The 24803-nt window shown below is 31.0% G+C and overlaps 1 protein-coding gene across 2 annotated transcripts in view; it reads left to right on the forward strand.

Annotated features, from left to right (window-relative positions):
* The window catches only part of LOC145263805 (ATP-dependent translocase ABCB1-like), a 218656-nt gene extending 194151 nt beyond the window's left edge, over positions 1-24505 (forward strand). The window contains exons 26-28 of one of the 2 annotated variants that reach the window (XM_080120869.1): positions 926-1063; positions 11778-11840; positions 24156-24505. In XM_080120869.1, coding sequence (XP_079976995.1) covers positions 926-1063; positions 11778-11840; positions 24156-24365 — 411 coding nt within the window. In that variant the 3' untranslated portion in view covers positions 24366-24505. The remainder of the gene's footprint in view (positions 1-925; positions 1064-11777; positions 11841-24155) is intronic. The other variant, XM_080120870.1, reaches the window with a different exon arrangement.
* The last annotated feature ends 298 nt before the right edge of the window (positions 24506-24803 follow it).

A 24803-nucleotide genomic window follows, 5' to 3' on the forward strand; every position in this document is an offset into this window, starting at 1 on the left:
AATTAAAGCTGAATTAATGAAAGAGAACATCATATTGGTATATATTGAAGGGGACAGCTCCTGGTAAGTAGAAAAACGAAGTAATTCGTGTCGAAGATAATTATCATTAAAGTAGAATTCTGGAATAGAACTCAGTATTAAAAGTTAAAATGAATACATATTGTCATTAGATACGATTCCAGGAATGTAGTGAATTGTCCATTATAGTAGAAATAACTATTCAACAAAGGCCAGAGAAGGTAGAATGGGACAATGGAAATTAACGAATGTTATTTGTGTCACCAGAACACGTGTTGGAAGCATATGCAGTGTTTACGTGCAAACCAAGCACGGGTGGTCGCGTGCTGACGTCACAAAGAAATATAGAATCAATATATACAGTTAAGTTAGACTAAATTTTGGAAAAGAGCCAGAGAGTCAGAGAACAGGAACCTGAGTTCAGCTCGAGTTGAGTTAGTCTAAGCCTCTTTCGGAAGCGAGGCAGAGAGGAAGACAAGATAATGAAGTAATTCTGCCAGGCATCGAATTCCCATCATTCCCATCTCCAGCTAAAAACAAATGTCTTCATATTGTTATGTAATCCTTTGTCTTCGTCGTCATTTTAACAAATGTGTTGTCTTCTTTTATTATATCACGCTGTCCCATCATCTTGTACGATAAACGTTATATGAAACCCTTTCAAAGTGTTGACTGTATCCCCCTCATCAATAAGTGTTAAAGAACTGTTCATGCACACATCGTCTCTTCACCTCTATAATCTTCTATTATAAATAACGTCTCGTCCCATTATCCGTCCCCCGTTATGTGACCCAACCCCCGCTATGCTACAAGAGGTACTTGTGAGGGTTATTTGTCAGCCAAACCGCAACTATGCTGCGTTCAGACAATTATTTTACAGTTTTTTTTTTTTGTTTTTTTTTTGCAGGGTTATAATACAAACCTGGAAGAAATCGTGTTACCATTTCATACTCAAAGAATCCTGGTTGCCAGAGCAATGGTGCGAGATTCCCAAGTCGTGTTTGTTGACTGTGAAAGTCTTTCCCTGAACTTACCAAGCGAAAAGGTGGGTAAAAGAACAACCGGTTAGAATCGATGTGTTTGACTGCTTAACTTTAGACAACTTGAATGGAAATATGTGATTTTCCAACGGATAAAACCAGTCAGCGACACCAGAGAATTAGTAGTTACTTGTTTTTTAGCATTTCAACTTTGACAATTGGACGATCTCATTAAAGAAATCATGAGTGAAATATATTGTAATATTGTCGTTTATATATATATATATATATATATATATATATATATATATATATATATATATATATATATATATATATATATATATATATATATAAGGAGGCACCTTACTTTTCCTTTGACAGTAGTGCTGTAGTGCTGTTCCGCCCCCTTATACAACAACTAGTATTGATCACCCATCTGATACTGTCGAGAAACGGTGTATGAACGTGCTTATGCTGTATATAATGGATAGACTGCAAACCAGAAAAAACAAGCAATTCTCCCCTCTTTGTCAGAAACATCGACGATGGAATGTGAGGACTTGTAATATTGTCGTCTATATAATTTATAGTCGTGCTTTTAACAATTGCGTGCCGATAGTGTATACACGCTGAATAGTCGTGTCCTTTGTAATCAAACAAACACTTATCAAATCAAGAAAGTTTTATTTACTTTACAGTGAAGTGTCATAAGAGCGAGTTGGGTCGGTGTGGGGTGGTGTGTGGTTAGTCGATCGGGCGACGGCAGAAGTGTGTCGGCTCTTATCTCTCTCTCTCTCTCTTTCTCCTCTTCTCTCTCTTCTCTGTTTGACCGTGTCTTTGTTCATTTTTAATTTTAAAATTCCGTTGGTTGGAATTATTGTTCACTTATTTTGACGTTCTTCTTCTATTGCATTATGTACATTTAGCAATTACAATCCAGAGTTAAATATTTTTCTCATTGTTTCATGATCTCGATTCTTTGATCGCAATATAGGGTTAACGTCATCGCAAGCAATTTGATTTACATCTGGTTTTGCCCGGATCCGATATTGCGTTTATGCAATTAATCCGACATTTTCCCCAGCGTGGTCCGTCAACTATACAACACTATCTTTATTATTATGTAAAAAGAAACTTTGTGTATATATGTGTGTGATTTCGTTTCCTAAAGACTCCAAAAGTTTATGAAATCTTTATGAAATTTCACACAAAGATACGTTGTGTGCCTGGCAGTGTTCTAAGATGGGTTTTGTATCGAAATGTTCTTGATCAATATCGATAATCGATAATTGAAATAATCTGATGAAAGAAGGAACAGGCGATTTTGACCAAAGTTAACACCTTACACAGCCTAACATCACAAGTGCATTTGAGAAGGTTTATTACCGCACAAGCAGAAAGGCTCGAGATATAAAATTAATATTAGGTTCTTTGATATGACAAGGACGCGTTCAAAATGAATGTTTATGTTTAAAGAAAAATTGCAACATGATACTTGACTTTTTCATTTCAAACTTAAAATCAATCAATTATCACCGCATAAGTAGAAAGGCTCGGTATATAAAATCAACAGTTGGTTCTTTGATATGACAGGGGCGCGTTTGAAATGAATATTTCTGTTTAGAGTACAATTGAAGTATGATACTTGACTTTTGGATTTTAAACGTTGATTCAAGCAATTATATATAAAAATGATTTTATAAAATTCATAGTAGGTTCTTCACAGTGCAATGCAGTATTTTGGACTAAATCTCTGCGGGGAGGCATGTGAAGCTTCTTCCCAGTGCACCGCAATGGGTCCTTAACTAGAGCAAACGATCAATCGATTTGATTGAAAAATGGTCGATTTCACTGATTTCAATGACAATAAAAAATATGGGAGTGTGAAACATTCGTTGATCATTATTCAATCCCGGCCAACATCGGGTCTCCCTGCTAGTTATTATTATATTCCTTTTACTCCTTTTGCACGCCAAACAAGGTATAATGTTACTTGGAACTATTCGCCAGGTGACTGTGAAGAGTTGAGCTGCGAGATGTTGTTTACTTTGCATTTAAACTTCTGCGTGTTAGTACAGTCAAGGAAACAAGAAGCAGGGAGCAAATTCCAAAGTCTAGCAGTCAAGAAGCTAATAGTTTAGAGTAGAAGGCTAGGAAAAGATAGGATTTCGTTGCTTGTCGGGCCAGTTAAGAGTATGTACGTCGAGGGGGGACACAATGCTAAGAGTTCATCGGAGCACATTCGGTTTAAGTAGTGATAAAACAGGAACAGAGATGCGGTATTACGGTGATGGGGCGTGGATTGGAGCTTGGTCGATAGTGTGGGACTTATTAGATTTGAGACATTTTTTTTTATTATTCCTGTCTAGTTGGCGGAGTCTAGTTCAAAGCATGAACACAATTTTTATGCATATAAGTTAGCAACGGTGTTGCGATTCTCGTATATTGTGTCAAAATTAGATCGATTAGGTTTCCTGTGTTTCGGTCTGAAAATAAAAAGTAAAAAGAAAAACAAAAAAAAACAAAAGCATTATTAATTAAAATGAAATCCTGAAAATGCAAAAAATATAGAACATGTACAAATATTTTTATTATGCGTCCATTCGATCTGTGCGTTTATCGCTTAAAATTCTATTTTAAATTTAAATGTAAAATGTTATTTAAATTGAAGAACGGACGACCAAATAGAATTTTATTTTAGATTTAGACGTGACAGACCAAAGCAAATATTGTTTAAATTGAAATGTGACAGACCAAAGAAAATGCTATTCGAAATTGACAGATCAAAGGAAATGTTATTTTAAATTTAAGGATGGCAGATAAAAAAAAAATCTATTTGAAATTTAAATGTGACAGATCAAGGAGAATGTTATTTGAATTGAAATATGACAGACTAAATGGGATGTTGTTTTAAATTTAAGCATGAGACTAAAGAAAATGCTATTTTAAAATTTAATTTGACAGACATAAAATGTTATTTTTGATTGAATTGTGACAGACTGAAGAAAATGCTATTTTTTTAAATTAATTTAAGTATAATAGACAGCAGGAAATCTTAAAGCAAATGTTACTTTAAATTTAAACGTGGCAGACCAAAGAAAATGTAATTTTTAATTTAAACGTGACAGACCGATGAATGGAAGGACAGAGACACTTACAGAAAAGTGTGAATGAACCTACAAAATGCTATTTAAAACTTAAGCGTGGCAGACGTACGAAAAATCAAAGATCCCAGCCAAAACAGTCCCTTCTCCCACCCCATCAAAACAGACTAAATTCGTGTTTTAGTAATAATAAAAAAAAAAAACGGTTTTTATTTACCCCCAAAGATGTAATCCATTTATACCTCGTTTTCCTTATATTACTACTCTCATAAGCTCATTCAGATAGCTGTCTACTCTTCCGCGATTCGCTCTAGAGTAGCGTTTATTCCGCATTGTGTACGATCTAACTTTAACTTTAGCATAACCCTAATCTAGCTCTAATGCTAACTCGACGTATGTCTAGACAGGACTCGTAAAATTATCTTTTATCCTTTTAATTATTTTTTTTTACTTTTGTTCATCCTCCTCACCAAAGGACACACTGTCATTGAGACGTAATGGACTACTGTGATAGGAGCCAGATTTATAGAAAGTATCCCATATACAAAGTGTGACAGATAAACTGCCGGTGGAAGCATAAAAAACGCAGAATTCGAAAGACAAAGGATATTCCCTGTAGGGGTAGCTGATCATGTAATTGTGAGGCAAGGGTTGCGCAATCCTCAACAACACCTCTCCTGAACCAGCACTGTTTGAGTTCAATGGCAAGAAGAAGTCTAGGGCGACTGGAAACAATGCAGAGATAAGCGGAGAACGCAAGGAAGTCCTAAATGCTCACACATTTAGCAGAATAGGAATGGATAAAAAAAAAAAAAAAAAGAAAAAAAAAGGGAAACGACTCGGCGGGTTTTAAAGAGGTAAACAGATTCGATGACGTCAAAGAATATAAAAAATTGTTGGAAAAAAAATCCGGCATTTTTTTTATTTGTTTTATTTATTTGATTTATTTTGTTTTAGTTGTTTGTTTAGCGTCCATTAAATTACTTAAGAGAATTAGAGAGAGAGAGAGAGAGAGAGAGAGAGAGAGAGAGAGAGAGAGAAAGAGAGAGAGAGAATAAGAAGGAGGAGGGCTAAAAGAATACGTTAGAGTTGGGGTTTATTTGACGACCGGGTAGAGGAGGAGGGGGGAGAGGAGGAGGAAGAGGAGAAGGGGCAGGAAGTAGAGAGGAAGGGAAAAGGGGGATGCGATGTCCCGAAGAAAAAAAGCTTCAATACTCGGAGAAAATGAAGCAGAAAATAGTAACTAATAAAAACGTGAAGAGAGTGCTCAATACGATTGCATAATGTTCATATACTAATAGAAATTAAAATCAAAATAAATTGACTCGATTATTAATCTTCATGATTATCAATTTTTATAATCGAGCATTCATATAATATTTTCACAAAATCAAGACAACAAAATATAAAAATGAGAACATCATATTGTGTTTTCATATTCATTAGTTCCGTGACCCTTTGGACAATTTTTAACATTATGTCATTCAAAAATATTCCAAAATCAGCCTCTCATCAGACATTGGAATACACTATAACACATTTAATTTATGTGTCCATGTTATTGTTTAAAGTGGAGAGCAGCTGTAGATAACAGATGCATTGTTAAAACTGGGAGGGCATGTGACTTGAATGAGACGTTCATCATCTACCTACAAAATGACTTAGACAATGTTAATCAACTTCCCGTAGCCGTTTGGATGACTCCAACTGAGATATTTTTCCAAGCTATGACAAACGGACTTTTTAAAGGATGCCCCTCACTCTCTTCTATAATTTTCACTGACGTAACAGTAAACTCAAAACGATGCCGCTGTAGAAAGTTGTTCCACGTGCGATTTGTTGTATTTCTGCGGTGTCTAAGAGAATGATGACACTAGTGTTGGGCCTATGTTTCGGAGGAGATAGAGTTTGAAAATATGAAGACAGACAGATATATATGGATATATCATATATATATATATTTTTTATTTATTTATATATATAAATGTATATATATCATATATGTAGATACAGATATATATATTATATACAGATATATCATATATATATATATATATATATATATATATAGATAGATAGATAGATAGATATAAATGTATATATATATATGTAGATAGATATATCATATATATTATATACAAATATATATATATATATATATATATATATATATATATATATAGAGAGAGAGAGAGAGAGAGAGAGAGTGTGTGTGTATGTGTGTGTGTATTGGGACGATTAATCGGAATCGAGAATTGGAAAAATCGGAAGATTTATGGGTATCGGAATCGGAAAAATTGATGCCTATTTGCTTATGCCAATAACGATTATTTTACTTGTCTTTTTTATTTGATTTTGTTTGAAATAAAATCTTCGATTGCTGGTAATAATGATAAAATAATAAATATTTATTGATTTTAAAATAGCGGTGAAGCTGAAATCGATAGATCATCCCCCACAAGGGCATATTGAACATGTGTTTTTACGAAAATCAGAGAAAGTAACAATCTTATAGTTAAATGATTAGAGATTTTTAAAGAATCGGAATCGGTATTTATATCGGAATCGGGAATTTTACACGGAATCGATAATTGTATCGGAATCTGGAAAAATATTGGAATCGTCCCATCACTAGATATCACACTGATATATAAAAATATATATAACAAGATATCTTTATTCATAGGGAAAGTTTAATAATATTTGGTTATTAGGCGGGAGATGCACAAATGGAAAATGGACAGGTTGATTCTTCCCGGTTCCAAATCGTCATTCAATAACGATATCCTTTCCGGTTGTTGTTATTATATAACCAATCTTTGATCACCTGAAACACTCCTTTTGGTATGGTATTGTTACCGTAGCCACACTCCAAGTGTATTTTATTCAGACACTGTCGTTTTATTAGATTGACCTGATTTTGATCACACCTGCGTAATTTTTTGTTTAAAATGACCTTTCAAACATCTTATTTTAAACTTATCTCATTTTTGACACTTGAACATGTTTGTTGTTTCTTCACACGCGGGTGCCTGTGTTCGGTTAATGATTTTTATTCAAATGACCTTTTGGTACATATTCATGATTATTTTAGTGTTTCTTGCATTTTTCGTCAAATGTATGCGTTTTTCAAAATGATTTCTTGGTACATATCAGATTGAGTGACCTTTTCCCTTTGATGTTATTTACGTTTTTTTTTTCTTTCCTTGAAGCAATTTTTTCTTATTTTCTTTTTCTTCGATCCACTTATGTGTGGCTGTCTATGATCTTTACCTGGTGACTTGTGGGATGGAGACATCGGCTATACGCACAGGGAAATATACGTAAGACGCTTTGTGGAAAAAGTAAATATAAAAATTCGCCTATAAAAACAAATAAGTACGAAATAAATATAAAAATAAAAATCATGATGGTGGATTGACTTTACTGATACCTAGATTATAAATTTACAATATATATATATATATATATATATATATATATATATATATATATATATATTAATATATATATATGTGTGTGTGTGTGTGTGTATGCATATGTGTGTGTATGCATATGTGTGTGTATGCATATATATGTGTGTGTGTGTGTGTGTATGCATATGTGTGTGTGTATGCATATGTATGTGTGTGTGTGTATGCATATATATGTGTGTGTATGCTTATATATGTGTGTATGCGTATATATGTATATATGTGTGTATAAATATGCACATATATGTGTATATATATGCATATATGTATATGCATGTATATATATGCATGTGTATATATGCATATATGTATATGTATGTATATATATGTATGTATATATATATGCATATATGTATATGTATGTATATATGTGTATATGTATGTATATATATATGTATGTATACATATGCATATATGTATATGTATGTATATATATATGTATGTATATATGTGCATATATGTATATGTATGTATATATATATGTATATATATGCATATATGTATATGTATATATATGTGTATGTATATATACGCATATATATGTATATATATGTATCTATATATGTGTGTATATATATGTATGTATATATGTATGTATATATATGTATGTATATATGTATATATACGTATATATGTATATATATGTGTATGTATATATGCATATAAATGTGTGTATATATATGTGTGTATATATGTATATATATGCATGTATATATGCATATATATGTATGTATATGTATGTATATATATGTGTATATGAATATAGATATGCATATATATATATGTATATGAATATATATATGTATATATATATGTGTATATGAATACATGTATATATATATGTATATATGTGTATATATGAATATTTGTATATGTATATATATGTGCATATGAATATATATGTATATAAGTATATAAATGTACATATGAATATATATGCATATATGCATACGTATATGTATATATGTATGTATGTATATATATATATGTATATGTGTGCACAAATATATGTGGGTATGTATATGCATATATATGTATATATATGTATGTGTATATATGTATATATATAATTTTTTACTATAATAATTATATATATATATATATATATATATATATATATATATACATAGTCTTATTTGTAGTAATCCGAATTTTACTGGGTTTATATAATTCAGTAATCGTTTATATACCAATAAATTTTAACCAATAAGAGATGACTTAAACTGTAAGCTACAAAATTATCATATTTCATAATTGAGCATTCATATATTGTTTTAACAAAAACTAAGACTTCATAGAATGGATTGGTAGCAACAAATACTGTATTTCATCGTTAGTTATAGACTATTCAATTCAAACGACATAATGTTTGGATTACCGAATAGTCTTGAAACAATTGTAACTAACGAGTAAATACACTATTTTTTGCTATCAATCCATTTTTTGTAAGTCTTGGTTTTTGTTAAAACAATATATATATATATATATATATATATATATATATATATATATATATATATATATATATATATATATTCTTTCATTTCAGATTTGGCAAGTATCGTTTTTAATGCCAAAAGTAATCTTTGGTACAAATCAAATATTTTTATTATATAATTTTTATACATAGAGGGAACAGATTGGCCATTTTCCCCTGTTTTCGGCTTCGATAAGATTTTCGAAACAGTTTAATTATATTTCAGTTTATTGGTTTCTAGCGTACTTCAGTGATATCCATCGTCTTTCATCCATGACAAACAATTTCAATTAGAGAAATATATTTACACTTTGTTTAAAAGATACGAGGTTTCCACACAAAGCAGTACATTTTAATATAGAAAAAAAAAGGAATGCGTTTCAGCGCTAGTGTACAAATAGGGATCCAGTATTTTTGGCCCCTTTCTGGCCTCGGAAAATTCGGATCAGCTGATATTTACTGACTAGTTTCGCATCAAATGACGCATCATTTAATCTATATTACTATAATTTTTTCCGTGTGTATTAAAAAAAGCTATTCCTATCTATTTTTAAAAAATACAACTTTATTATATATGAATCGTGGAATTGCATTCATGTGCAAAAGATCTAGCTAATTTGCATATTCTTTTAAACATTCATTTTATTAGTTTTTTTTTTTCAGTATTCTTATGGGGTGGTCATCTTTAGTTACCTATTACATGCAATTATATTCATGCATGTAGTCTACATGATTTATACTTGTTAATATTTGCGTAAAAATATTATATTAAACACAAACCTCTTTCTCTCTATATATATATTTATTTATGCGTATATATATTTGTTTAAAAAAACAATTGCCCACCAAACTCGTCTGTCAGTTTTTGTCAGTCAATAGACATGAAACTTAATATATAAGGTATTCGAACTCATGCAAAACTTTATATATGCGTTTTAGCCGGGGAAAATCGGTGCAAAAGTGTGAAAATTAAAGAAATGAAATTTGCCAGGTGAAGGTCGAACAACGACATTACGAATATGCATGCGTAACGTAATAGCTATTTGTTCATGTTTTGATTTTTAGTCTTGCGGCAAGCAGGTCTTCATAGCTCAAGCATTAACGTCAAGGGAAAAAGTAAATTGTAAGCTAAACGTTTTGGTTTCGATTCTTGATGGTGGCTCACGAGTCATTTTTTTTTTTAACTTTTAAAATCATTACTATATATTGGGTCCAATATGATATAATAATAAATATGAAATATGCATTAATTAAAATATCATATTTAAGCGTATTTTACGACCAGGCAATGCCGGGCAATGCTGGGCAGCCTCCTAGTTAACAATGAAAGCCAAAAATTCTTTAAGCTGTTTTTTTTTGTTTTGTTTTTTAAGTTTATTGCTTTTCGACTTTTAAGATCAATAAATAAGATGCAACAGATAAAAGTGATTATTTAAAAATAAAATAAACAGAAAAAGATTATTTTGTTTCAAAAATATAAAAAAAATATCGGGCAATCACTAACATTTGAGTTCCCGAAATTCAATAAGACGACGAAAATGGATACTGTTGATGTAAACACGGAACAGAAGTCACTAAGCATGACACGAAATACGAAACTATATAGAAATACTTTATTTCAAAAAATTATTTTTTACACTTTTTTCTTTCACAACAAAATAATAAAAAATGACTTATTTAAAGAAATGTAAAAAATAGTTTATTATTTTTTTTTTACTGATTCCTGATAATATAAGAAGTGTTATAAAATAAAATAATTTTTTTTGAAATAAAAAAAAATTATTCTATGATTTCGTATTTCGTTTCATGCTTAGTAACTTTCGTTCAATATTTATATCAACTGTATCCATTTCTACCGTCTTAATTTTGGGAATGCAGATGTTAGAGATTGCCAAAAGTTGGGGATCTTTGGATTCTGGGAGGGGGGGGCGGTTGAATGATCACACGGATAAAAAAAGAGGAGGCTATGTCATTTGATGTTACACCGGTCAGGTAATACCATGTGACCCAAAATTGCACGAGGCTATAAATTTGGGATCCCCTTTATACACTAGTACCTTTGGTTGGGATGTAGACTTTTTGGTATGGTACTACCTCGTTATTGTAGCGAAATCCAACAGCCGAAAATTAAGTTTTCATTAAAAAAAAAAAAAAAAAAAAAAAACGATAACTACTTTTTGTCAATTTCAACAATAAGCAATAATCTCTACCTAATTGTCATGTCAAAATTAGTTAAATATTTCTCGAATATTAAATAAAGCACGCATTTCATTATTCAATGAAAAAAATGATTTCGGCCATTACTAAGATTTTGACAGTTTTCAAAAATGAATTACCTCCCCTGCTAATACAGGCGCCCTTTAAAGCTAAAACTGCTAATTTCTTCGAAAACTATTTTCCTTAATAATTAATTTTCTATCTTATCGTTTTTCGTAATTTTTGGATTTGTTCATTACTGTAACATGGATTAATGCACTCACTGTGACATGACAATTCAGTAGATACCATTGATTTCAACTGAAATTCAATTTTCAGAATTTCGCTACAATAACGAAGAAGAATCGACTTGTTTTGAGTACTGTTTGTTTGGTTCCGTGAAAGTGAGGAGTATTGGCTCTAAGCCAGGCAATAGTAACCTTAGCTGTATCGGCTTTTTGTTCCTCTTGTTGCCATGTCTATGCATCTTTTTTTTTCCAATTAATTGGTTTATGTCGTAAAACAGGTGTGCAAACGCATCAAGACACGGTGCTACCCTGGAGCAATGACTTCAGACCTGAAGGACCGGGTAAATCATTTCCTATTTCTTACCTTTAGTTTCCTTTTTTTCCCCTTTCTTCCCTTTTTTTTTTTTTTTTTTTTTTTTTTTTGCGTGTTTTGTGTTATCGAGTGTATCTTTGCAGTTTCACAGCTTTCAATACGATTTGGTTGATGGTACGATAAAAATGAGGATTGAACTTTGGATACTAAACATACTTGGCATCTTTGGTAGAATAACACATGTGCCATGGTAGATTAACACATCTGCCATGGTAGATTAGCACATCTGCCATGGTAGATTAGCACATCTGCCATGGTAGATTAACACATCTGCCATGGTAGATTAACACATCTGCCATGGTAGATTAGCACATCTGCCATGGTAGATTAGCACATCTGCCATGGGAGATTAACACATCTGCCATGGTAGATTAACACATCTGCCATGGCAGATTAACACATCTGCCATGGTAGATTAGCACATCTGTCATGGTAGAATAACACATCTGTCATAGTAGAATAACACATCTGTCATGGTAGGTTAGTGCATCTGTCATGATAGATTAGCACATTTGTCATGGTAAATTAGCACATCTGCCATGGTAGAATAACACATCTGCCATGGTAGAATAACACATCTGCCATGGTAGATTAGCACATCTATCATGGTAGATTAGCACATCTGTCATGGTATATTAACACATCTGTCATGGTAGATTAATGCACTTCTTTGCGGCGACAGGTAAGCAACCTTTATGAAAGTATAGAAAGATATGTTTGTGAATAAATACTATACGGTGATTGTGGCGACAGGTAAGCAACCTTTATCATCATCATCATCATCATCATCATCATTTCACATTAATTAAAAGATTCTATTGTTAGCATTGGTTTCTCCAATATTTTTCTAGCCAGAACTCTTCCTAGAAAAACATCAGACACTTACGAGAGGTACCACATGAAGGTTGCCAAGATCCTGAGTGAAAATGATTTTATGGAACGAACTGGATTTGAACTTGGAACACTCTGGTCGTTAAACACTTGACTATCATTACCTTCCAGCAATTTTTATGACTATGTTTGGTAATTGTTGCAATATTTTGGAGTTGTAATGGGGGTATAATCCCACACAGTCGGACGATTCTATTTATAAACAGTTCTGCTAAGAACTGGCGAATCAAATTAATTCACGTTCCGCTACCAACCAATCAGAAACCAGAATTGCTTCATAAATATTAAACCTTTTCTGGAGCAATTTCACATGTTCTTTCCCGGGTTTCGACACGGTAAGAATATTTTGTTCTGTGGAACTGTCTACTACAAACAAGTCACCTCTCAGGACTTGTGTGTAACAGCGAACCATCTGAAACTGTTCTGAAACTCAAAATGGCTTACACTTCTAGAGTAATAAATGCTGTACGGTGATTAAGGGCAGGCAAATATCTTGTGACAGGCCTTTCTTATTTGATTACGAAGAAAACATCCATATAATTAAAATAAACTCCAGACAAAGCATAAAGCCATTTGATACAAACAGTTGGAAAATACTACTTCAAGGTAAAAACAACAGCAAACAATAAGTGTGAGATGGATAGATTCCGATCTGGAAAACAGTTATTCTTTCCTCTTTGCCAGAAACATCATCCGCGGAATGTGAGGAGCAAAGGACCAAAAATGAGGGAAGCGATAGTTAGGAAGTTGCTGAAAATAAAGCAAAAGCCCACTTCTTACTTCCCTTATAATTCCATAGTCAGGTTATGAAAATGTAGTTTTATGATCAAAAAGACAGTGGCTTGGTTTTAATCTTAATAATAGCTGATGATAATTAAGAAAGGAAAGAAAAAAACAACAACCCCATATGCAGATTAGAAGCAAGGAAATATCTTTTGGTAGATCTGTGTGATGTTATTGCTAATATTAAACATACATTGATGGCTAAAAAGATAATGACATTCTGCATCTAGTCTAGTGCACTGCATCATCTGCTGTGTCTATAAAGTCAAAGCTGTTCCCTCTCTGGATGCAAGCCTGGGTGGGTGACGAAGAGACATAGGTTTACCCGGTTAATCAATATATATATATATATATATATATATATATATATATATATATATTTGTGTAGAAATATATTTTCTTATAATAGATATCAATCCTTATATAAGAAGCTCAATGTAATTATAGAGCAATATAGAGAATAAATGACAAAAAGTTATATTCCAAAATTCATGATGTTGACCATCTTATAACTTATTCCTTTAATTCAGTTGACTTATACAATTCTTGACAGTATCTGTTTCGTAGCGCAAAATCAATCACTTAATTTTTATATCAATCAGTGAATCTTTTATGCTCTTAACTTCAAGATGGCGTAATGGAAAAATATAAAGGTATCTGCAGCTTCTCTTCCAATTTTATGACTTTTACCATGTCAAATCACATTTTAATTTCTTTTGACAGATTGATCGTTGCTATTTCTTCTGCTGAGTTAAGGGAATAATAGATTCACTGATTGATGTAATAATTAAGTGATTGATTTTGCGCTACGAAACAGATACTGTCAAGAATTGTATAAGTCAACTGAATTAAAGGAATTTTGGAATATGACCTTTTGTCATTTATATATATATATATATATATATATATATATATATATATATATATTGATGGCAACTTTCTGTCTAATGAGACAACAGGATTTTGCATCTTGTCTAGTGCACTGCAGCATTTGTTGTGGCTGCACGATTTGAAGCTTGAATTGGTTCTCCGGATGCAGACCTGTCCCAAGTTTGCATCTAGGTTTGTCCAGTTACCAATGTCATCCTCTCTGCATTGCAGACAAAGTTCAACTTAAAGGAATGTCATTATGGTCGTATCCAGCGCAACTGCAGAAGTTGTTGCAGTGCTTTATCATCCGCTTTTTGGGACTCCAAACGAATTTTTTTTTTGTCGAGGTTAATTCCCTTAGTATTTACCTCTCCCATGGCATCAATCAAGATTGCTAGGTCTTTTATTCTATTCAATATTTTGGAAGCGAATTACATAACAAAAACATACAGTTGACCTTCTATAAAGAAAAATAAACGCCTCCGTGGTTTCGTCATTTAACTAAAATGTTTTTTTTTCTTTTTTGCTTTGAGTTGAAACAGCTAACCAGGGGCATATTTTTTTTGTGTATCTTGGGAAGCTTTTTTTTAATAATACAATGCAATAGGCGATGAATGAAAACAGCGGCGTTATAGCAATAAGAATTAATACAGCAGTATGAAGTGTTTTGTTTTTTCGTTTATATTCTAACTCATTAAACGAATACTCCCAAATTCAAAATTGTTAAAGAAAGATGCAATAATCACAAGGCCCTTTAAGAGAATCTACTTTCTCTTACTTTAAGGTATCGATTTTACGCATGAAAAAAATGTATTAACAATAAAACTGCAATGATGGAATATTGTTTACATAAACGCGGTTTCAGTATAAGAAAATCAAGTAAGAATAATCCATATGAATAACTGAATTTATTAAAATACTAAATAAAAGGGTACTAATTATACTCTGAAACTGTCTATTTGGGCCCAAACCAGTAAATATTCTCTCATTACGCTAGGAAAATGCAGTCTTTGTCTTACTGAAAAATATCGATTTTATATATAGAAGCAATTTAATTAACAAGAAACTTGAGATAATAGAGCATTGTTTACGTAAAAGCATTTTCAAGTGTAGCAAATTTAAACTGTTTCTAACTGTAGTTAACTGTGCTTTGTGAGGAAAACGCCGAGGAGGCACATGAGCGAAAGGCGAATCGAAGCTGAATGTGTGTGGAAAGGAAATTAACATGTCGAGTGCTACCAAATGAGGTCGGATGCCATGGTTTCATTGGACGGTTAACCATCTCCTTCCTGACCGGTTGCTGGCGATATGTGAACAAGACAATCACCATAAAATATAAGCGAAAAAGAAAAGGCGAAGTCTGTCGGGAGTGCAAAAGGGTGACTGTACTCCCATAGCCCCGAAACTGTGTCCTCCGCTAGTTGGAGACACGATATAGCGCGTGTAATCGGATGCTGTATGAAGACAATAAGCCGTACTATTTAAGATACATCTTACCAATTTCTTGAATGTGAATCACACTGGGTCCATGGAAGCATAAAACACGTCCACTTTCGCATATGAAAATAAAACGGAAAATAACCATCATAGCTTAATGGGGAAATAACTCTCACAACTTAAATAAACGAACTTGTTTTCGTTTATAAAGGCAATTCGTTTCGGTTAAAAATAATTGAAAATAAAATAAATAAATAAATATAAATTAAATATAAATTAAATATAAATTAAGTAAATAAACATTAAATAATATTTTACATAGAACGATTAAAAGAATTTTATCGAAACAAAAAATTAACGTGGAGTTTATTATTTGAATAGGTTTTCTTTAATGGAATAATATGCAAATGAGGTAACTTCTTGAATGTAGATTTCCGTTGAATACATAGTACATATAGAAATCATGCTGGATGGAAAGTGTGTAAAAGTCTGTTTTTAGTATAAAAATCGAATTGTGAAACAGTGTATCTTTTGTATGTATTCATAAAATTTTGAACAAACAGACATGAACACGATTTTATTATTAGACAAGATTCAAGCAAGGGCGACTTGATGGTTCACAGAGTTTTTTGTTTTTTTTAATTATATAAATTATTTTTATAATTTGTATTGTTTGGATCATCCAGACTACTGTTCTCACCTTGAATGTTATTTTTACATCGTTTCGGCGATATAACCTCCGACCCTCTTCAGGTGAATTTTGGCGCAAAAACCCATAGCGCAACGGATAAAAGTGCTAAATTAAATTAGTTACAAGTGACGGTCTTGTGAAGGTTGAGGGTTCAGTCCTCAGTGCAGGCCGTACTAATCAAACAATTACGAATTACTTAAGATTTCTATCCAGTCATGGATGATGGAATGAAAGTAAGCTACAGCCGTGGATAAAATAAAGGGTTCATTTCGAAATTACGTGCAGATTCGCGAACGTGACAAGATGCACCTGAAGAAAGTCGGAAGATACATCGACCGAAACATTGTAAGAATAACATCCAAGATAACAACAGTAGTTCAGATAATCTAAACAATACCGATTAATTCCGTTTCAATGATTGTAAGTAGTAAATAGAAAGACACTTCGATATTATGGATCCCTCGGCGCTACAGATAATAGTGTGAAGTAATGATCAGTTCTAAATGACAGTCTCCAGGAGGTTGAAGGTCCAATCCTCGGCTCGGGTGATACTAAGAGTAATATGAATTACTTACTTACGTCTACTTAGTTATGGCTAACAGAATGAGAACAATCTAACCTGCCGGGTTACGTTCGAAAATCCATGAAGATTCCGGAGTTAAATAAGACACACCCGAAGAAGGTCGGAGGTTACATTGATCGAAACGTTGTGAGAATAACACGCAAAATGAGAACAGTAGTCCGTATATTCCAAATTAAAAAAATGGATCGATTTTTTGTTATCGACTTTTTATGATTTAGCTTCGTTGTTGTTTGGCAGAGTTAAAGTATATTCTTCGTGACGCCATATCACTAAACACAGTATTTTCACTGCAGTTTTTCATCCACATAATCATATCCGGGTAATCACATTACCCAAAATGTATTTTTCAAACGAGACTTTGATGAGAACATGAGAAATATTGACGCAATGATTTAAAATATAAACGTATATCAAAATACTCGTACTGTTTTATAATTCTTGCAATAACACGGATTGCATTAATCTCCTGCTATGTTGACATTTTCTGTCCCAAATTTACACGTTTCATAGTTACTAAAACATTATATATATATATATATATATATATATATATATATATATATATATATATATATATCGATATGTATATATATCGATATATATATATATACATAAATATACTATATATATATATACAATATATATATTGTATATATACAATATATCGATATGTATATATACATAAATATACAATATATATATATATATATATATATATATATATATATATATATATACTATATCGATATGTATGTATACATATATATACAGTATAATAATATGTATATATATATATATATACAGGGTATAGATATGTATATATACATATATCAAATATATGCACAATATATATAATATATAATATATATATATATATATATATATATATATACAATATATATGCGCATAATATATACAATATATATACGCAATATATATATATATAAATATACATTATATATATAATATATATGTTTTTCACTGTATATATATTACTTAAAACTATGGATCACTACTTATTACTATATATATATATATATATATATATATATATATATATTATACGTATATATATATATTATATATATATATTATACATATATATATGTATAATATATATATATATTATACATATATATATCATATATATATTATACATATATATATGTATAATATATGTATAATATGTATAATATATATATATATATATATATATATTATACACACACATATATATATATTATATATAAAGAGTATAGTATAAACTCTGTAAAATTAAAAGTTGCAACAATTTATTATTCGAGTTTCAAAGAATTGCTCTTCTCCTCAGATACATTGAAAACTTGTATTATGCAGAAACTCATTTTCGTATGAAAGTTAACTATAATCCTTTTAAACACATACTTTTTTTCATTTTTATAAATTTCGTACATGCATAATATATCGTTTTTCAATTTTTCTAGCAAAATTTTAATTTCCGCCAATGAATATCATTTTGCTAACTAACTTTCTCTAAGGATAAACGCAATTTTTTTTTAAAAACTCCATGGAATAAGGAAAATTTAAAGATTTTTTTATATTCTTTTTCGAATAATAAATTGTTGAGATCCCTAATTTATAGAGTTTATATTGATTTTCGACTATATTAATGCTCTTTTTCGTATGTTGAGCTTTTTCATCTGATTAGGATTTTCATATAACTATTAATATTAATATTAATATTTACTTTACGTTTATTCTTCAATTAGTAAACTTAAAAGAATTGTGTAATATATATATATATATGTATATATACGTATATATATGTATATATGTACACACACACACATACACACACACACACATATATATATATATATATATATATATATATATATATATATATATATATGAAAATGAAGGGACTTTTATGAAATATCAAAAAACCGGATCATCCCAAAATCAAACATACCATGTTGGACGAAAGGGGACACGGTATTATATAGTACTAAGATTATATGATTTATATTATCTCTGGCAAAACCTAGGACATAGTGCTTTGATGGGTTATGTTCTACTAAATTCTGATATATGCTGCACACACACACGCACACACACACACACACACACACACACACACACACACACACACACACACACACACATATATATATATATATATATATATATATATATATATATATATATATATATATATATATATATAACAAAACTTAACCAGTATTCAATCATCGAGGTAAAAGTCTAACATATTTAATAATTAAGATATTTATATTTGGGATGACCTATTGTAGTCTGCCGAGAAGTCTGCCTGTGGAACACTGTTATATACATATATATATATAGTAATTTATAAAATATATATGGCGATTAAGCTACACTGAATATTCGGCGTTTCATCCACTCTAGTACAGTACTATTTCGTTGTATCGCAACTCATCAGTGCGGCTAGACTAGGACCTTTTCCTAGCCAAGAATTAAACCTAGAACCGTCGCGTTGATAGTCGACAGTTCTACCCAGCGACCCACCGGAACGACCTCAACAAATGTCTATTTCAAACAAACATTCGTCCACTACTTGAACAATAAAATGAGTGTTTATTTCTGGTAAACGGTACACGCTAAGAAATATTTATAGTTCTAATACTGCACTATTGACTTACCCAAAAGAACTTTTTGTTATTTGCTTTTATATTTGAATATTATCCCAGTCATTAAAAATATGTATAGCAACATATATGTTCAAATAAGTATATGTTAGCGCAAACACGCACACACACGCGCACACGCGCGCACACACGCATATATATATATATATATATATATATATATATATATATATATATATATATATATATATATAGTAAAACTGGTAATTAGTAAAAACCTGAAGAGAGTGCTCAATTCTATTGCAGAGCAAATATGTGTTTTTAATACCGTTTTATCTGTTTGGAAGGTCTGACGAGGCTGTTGGATCGTAAACATGGTCCAACATCTGAAACATATGTAACCAAACAGATAAAACTGCAATAAAATAATAAAACACACACACACACACACACACACACACACGCACACACACACACACACACACACACACACATATATATATATATATATATATATATATATATATATATATATATATATATATATATATATATATAGCTATATATATATATAGCTAAATGTAAAAGGAAAAGAGAAAGATCAATTCCACAAAAGGAGACTTATCCGGATAATGCCAAGCTCAACAATAATTATTGGAGCTTATACAATAGGACAACAAGAGTATGAAATGAAGACACAAAACTATATATAGGTAGATATAGAATGGATCATTTATTGAATAATGGAATACAGGCACAATTTGGGAGGTAGAAGAGACTCTTTATGCCAGGGCATTTCGAAGCCTAATACTTCTCATCAGAAGAGTAGAGAAGGTGCTAGGTTGCATGGGGAAGATGCGGCGTCTAGCGTAAGGTTCATTAGGGATGAAAAGGATTAAGAGGAATTATAGAATGTTGGTGGAAGCTTTATTGAATTCTAAATGAATAATAATATATCAATATAATCAAAACATAGTTATTAACTTTACAAGTTAAAAGCGTCTGTAAACGTAAAGAGAATATAAATATTAATATTTTTATGGTAATCCTAACAGCATAAAAAAAAATGCTCAGTACAACCAATATAAGAAAATAGAGCCTATTATAAAAGAACAAAGTTAAAGACTGTAAATTACAATTTACAAGAATTTATTCTGCGACAGGAAACTCAAAAAGAAAATTTTTTAAAAATTATTTAATCCGCGGAGTTTCAAAGAATGCATGCTTTTAATCAGAGAAGAGATTTGGTTGGTTGGTTTTGTTTTACGGCATATCAACCCTTTTCGGGTTATTTAATGCCGAATCCAAAGATTTTGAAGAAATTTTTTTTAATAGAATATATTTGTTGTTTTCAAGTCGGTTTCCATTTAACCCATAGTTGGGACCTTAACAGGTACTACCACCGAGTCAGAGTGGACCTGGGAGCAATGGTAATTAAAGGGTGGATCAACACTCCCAAAAGCCCGCAAGCTGGGGCCTCACCATTGGATATAGTTTAAGGTCATATCCAGGACCAGAGGAGAGATTAAAGCAGAATAATTATCATAGGGAATCTATAATTTTGCTGCTACTAAACTACACAATATGAAACTAACCATATATGCATAAAAGTTAGTGGAAAGAGTTTATGAAATGCAGACAAGAACTTAAAAATGAAGGTAAAATAATATGTAGCAATAGGGCTCAGAAACAAAATGGCTACAAAAGGCAATATTCACATAAGTAGTAAAGTGGACTACTACACATGTGAACATTGCCTCTTTTTTTTTTTTTTTTTTTTTTTTTTAATTCAATTTTCACCCCAAACAAGGCACAGTGCCACTTTGAAGCAGGGGGCTACTATTAGGGAATTAATTAGCGGGGTCATTATGAAGGGAGAAGAGTAGAAAGATGTTTGTTAACATTACACTTGAACTTCTGCATATCATTGCAGTTGGGAAAGCAGAATCCCGGAAGGGAGTTCCAAAGACCCGCAGTTCTGGGGAAGAAACTATTGGAGTAAAAGGCTTTCTTGCACCTAGGGATCTCCACTGTAAAGGGATGAGACTTAGTAGCTTGTCGGGTTTGTCGGGGGTAGTTACGTTGGGGAGGTACAAGTGTTTGCAGTTCGTCAGAGCATTCACGATTAAAGTATTTGTAGAACAGGCAGAGGGATGCAACATCTCGTCGATGGGACAGAGGTTGAAGCCCAGATGACAGTTCAGGACCTATCAGGTTTGCGACTCTTTTTTTAACCCTGTCCAGGAGCGAGAGACAAGCAGCAGATGCACCATCCCAGATGTGACAACAGTACTCCATACATGGGCGAATGGTTGCCTTATAGAGGTATAGGATACTGTCAGGCGTAAGTAGTTTTCTAGCACGGTAGAGGGAGCCAACCTTCCTTGCAGCAGCCTTGGCAATGCTCTCAATGTATCTATTCCAGTTCATATTCCCTGTAAACGTTAGGCCGAGGAGTTTAAAAGAAGTACTTTCAGGCAATGTGTTCTTGGCCATTGCTATTACGACCATTTTGTTTCTGAACCCTCCATCACCTTCATTTTTCATTTCTTTTGTGCAATAAGTAAACTTTTTCCACTAACTTTTATACATATATGATTTGTTTCATATTGTGCAGATTCAATTTATGCTAGTAACAGCAAAAAACATCGCTTCACTGTAACAATTATTTTGCTGAAATCTTTCTGCTGATGAAAAGCACGCATTCTTTGAAATTAAGGAATTGTTAATGTTACTTTCTCAGTTTCCTACTGAATAATACATTCTTGTAAATTATAATTTATAGTCTTTAACACCCCCCCCCACACACACACATATATATTACATATTTTATATATATATGCTACATATATTATTTATATGTATATATATTATATGTATGCACATATATATATAATACATATATTATATATAATATAAAATATATATATTATTTATATATTATATATACATTATACATGTTCTATATAATGTACATATATATGCATATATTATATATTATATACATATTATATACATATATATATATTATATATATCATATATATTACATATTATATATGCTACATATATTATATATATTATATGATATAAAATATATATATTATTTATATATGATATATATATATTATATATATTATATATATTATATATAATGTACATATTTATGCATATATTATATATTATATGTGTATTATATACATATATATATTATATATATTATATTTATATATGCATATATATTATATACATATATTATATATATATATATATATATATATATATATATATATATATATATATATATATATATATATATAGGATGGTCGGTAGAAAAGCGGGAAATTTGTTGAACAACGATTTATTTTTACAACACTCACACGGCACCAGTCAAAAATTAGCAATCACGCATTTTTATTCATGATCTAATCTGACCTTCAAATTTCCCGCCTTTCTAGCGACCACCTAGTATTATATATATATGTGTGTGTGTGTGTGTGTGTGTGTGTGTGTGTGTGTGTGTGTGTGAATATATATTATTTATATCTATTATAGATATTATATATATGATATGTACATATATTATATATATATATATATATATACATATATATATATATACATATATTATGTTATTTAAATATTATTTATTAGTTATTAATTAATAATTACTACGTGCATAAAAGTAAGTCATCTATATACATGCATGTTTTGGAGTTTATTCCTCATCAGTATAGCTAGACTTTTATTAACAGTAAACTCCGAAACATGCATTTATATAGATGACTTACTTTTATGCACGTAGTAATTATTCATTAATGAATAATAATTAATATTTGAAAAAATTAAAAAAAGTATATACGTCCTAAAAAATTGTGGCGAAGAAAAATGTAAACAAAGGGCAAATGACTCCTTTCTTACAATAAAAACGTTCAGGGAGCGAAGTAATAAGAAAGAAATTAATCGCTAATAAAAAAAAAATTAAAAAATTATAAAAATTCAACAATCTTGCATATATTATATATTATATACGTATATTTTATATGTAAAATTAATATTTAAACTCGTCTTAATCAAATATAATTTTATTATTTTTCTAACGCAAAACATGCAAATTATACATGGTAATAAGAAACACTATGTATTTTCTGGTTCGTTTGTATTATGGTAACACTAATTGTAGTTGTGTCCTGTTGCCTTGTATTTCATTACTAACCTTTCCCCACTTGTATTCACTTCCTGCTGCATTTTATAGGGATTACTAACGTCCTTGTATTGCATATTGACCAAGGCTTCTTACGAACTGTAACATTTGATTTTTTTTTTTATTTAAAACTTTTTTTTTCTCTTTGCGTTTGTGATGGCGTACGCGCATATAAAAGCACATTTACTATAAAGATATTTTATTTTCTATTTCCAGGAGATTCGGGACACGTTGTTTCGAGCTCTCAAGGAGAAGACGACGATCCTCCTGGCTAATAGCGTCTCCGTCGCGGAAAGCGCCGATAAGGTTTTACTCATCAACCAGGGTAAAATAGCGGAAGCTGGATCGCACGAGGAATTAATGGCGACAGAGGGGATTTACTACCGGTTGGTCAAAAGCCAAAAGGATCTAAAAGAACGCTTATAATTATTTTTTTTTTTTCTGTTATTGTAAAAAATGATTAAAAAAAAAAATAGGGCAAACGTTGCCTCATAAATTCAAATTGAGACAGGCACTATCAAGGAAAGACTCTTCCTACGATAGCTAATGTCTTCCGACGATACTAATTTGACAATAACGTGCAAGATTCAAAGAATCGGTGGATATGATGTTTTTGGCAAAGGTGAGACAACGAATGAAAACAGGCACCTATCTTCTCAGCTGCCTTTGAAGATCTCTGAAATATTCGAAAAACAATTCTATCCACAAAATAATATGACCGACAAATCAAAATAATCGATAAATGCAGGCGTAACTGTTTACGTTATATCCGGTCACTTATAATTTAGCATCCGTCTTGATATATATATATATATATATATATATATATATATATATATATATATATATATATATATATATATA

This window comes from Euprymna scolopes, chromosome 39 (genome assembly GCF_053919585.1).
Source record: "Euprymna scolopes isolate OS-2025 chromosome 39, ASM5391958v1, whole genome shotgun sequence".
In the NCBI taxonomy this organism is placed as follows: Eukaryota; Metazoa; Mollusca; class Cephalopoda; order Sepiida; family Sepiolidae; genus Euprymna; species Euprymna scolopes.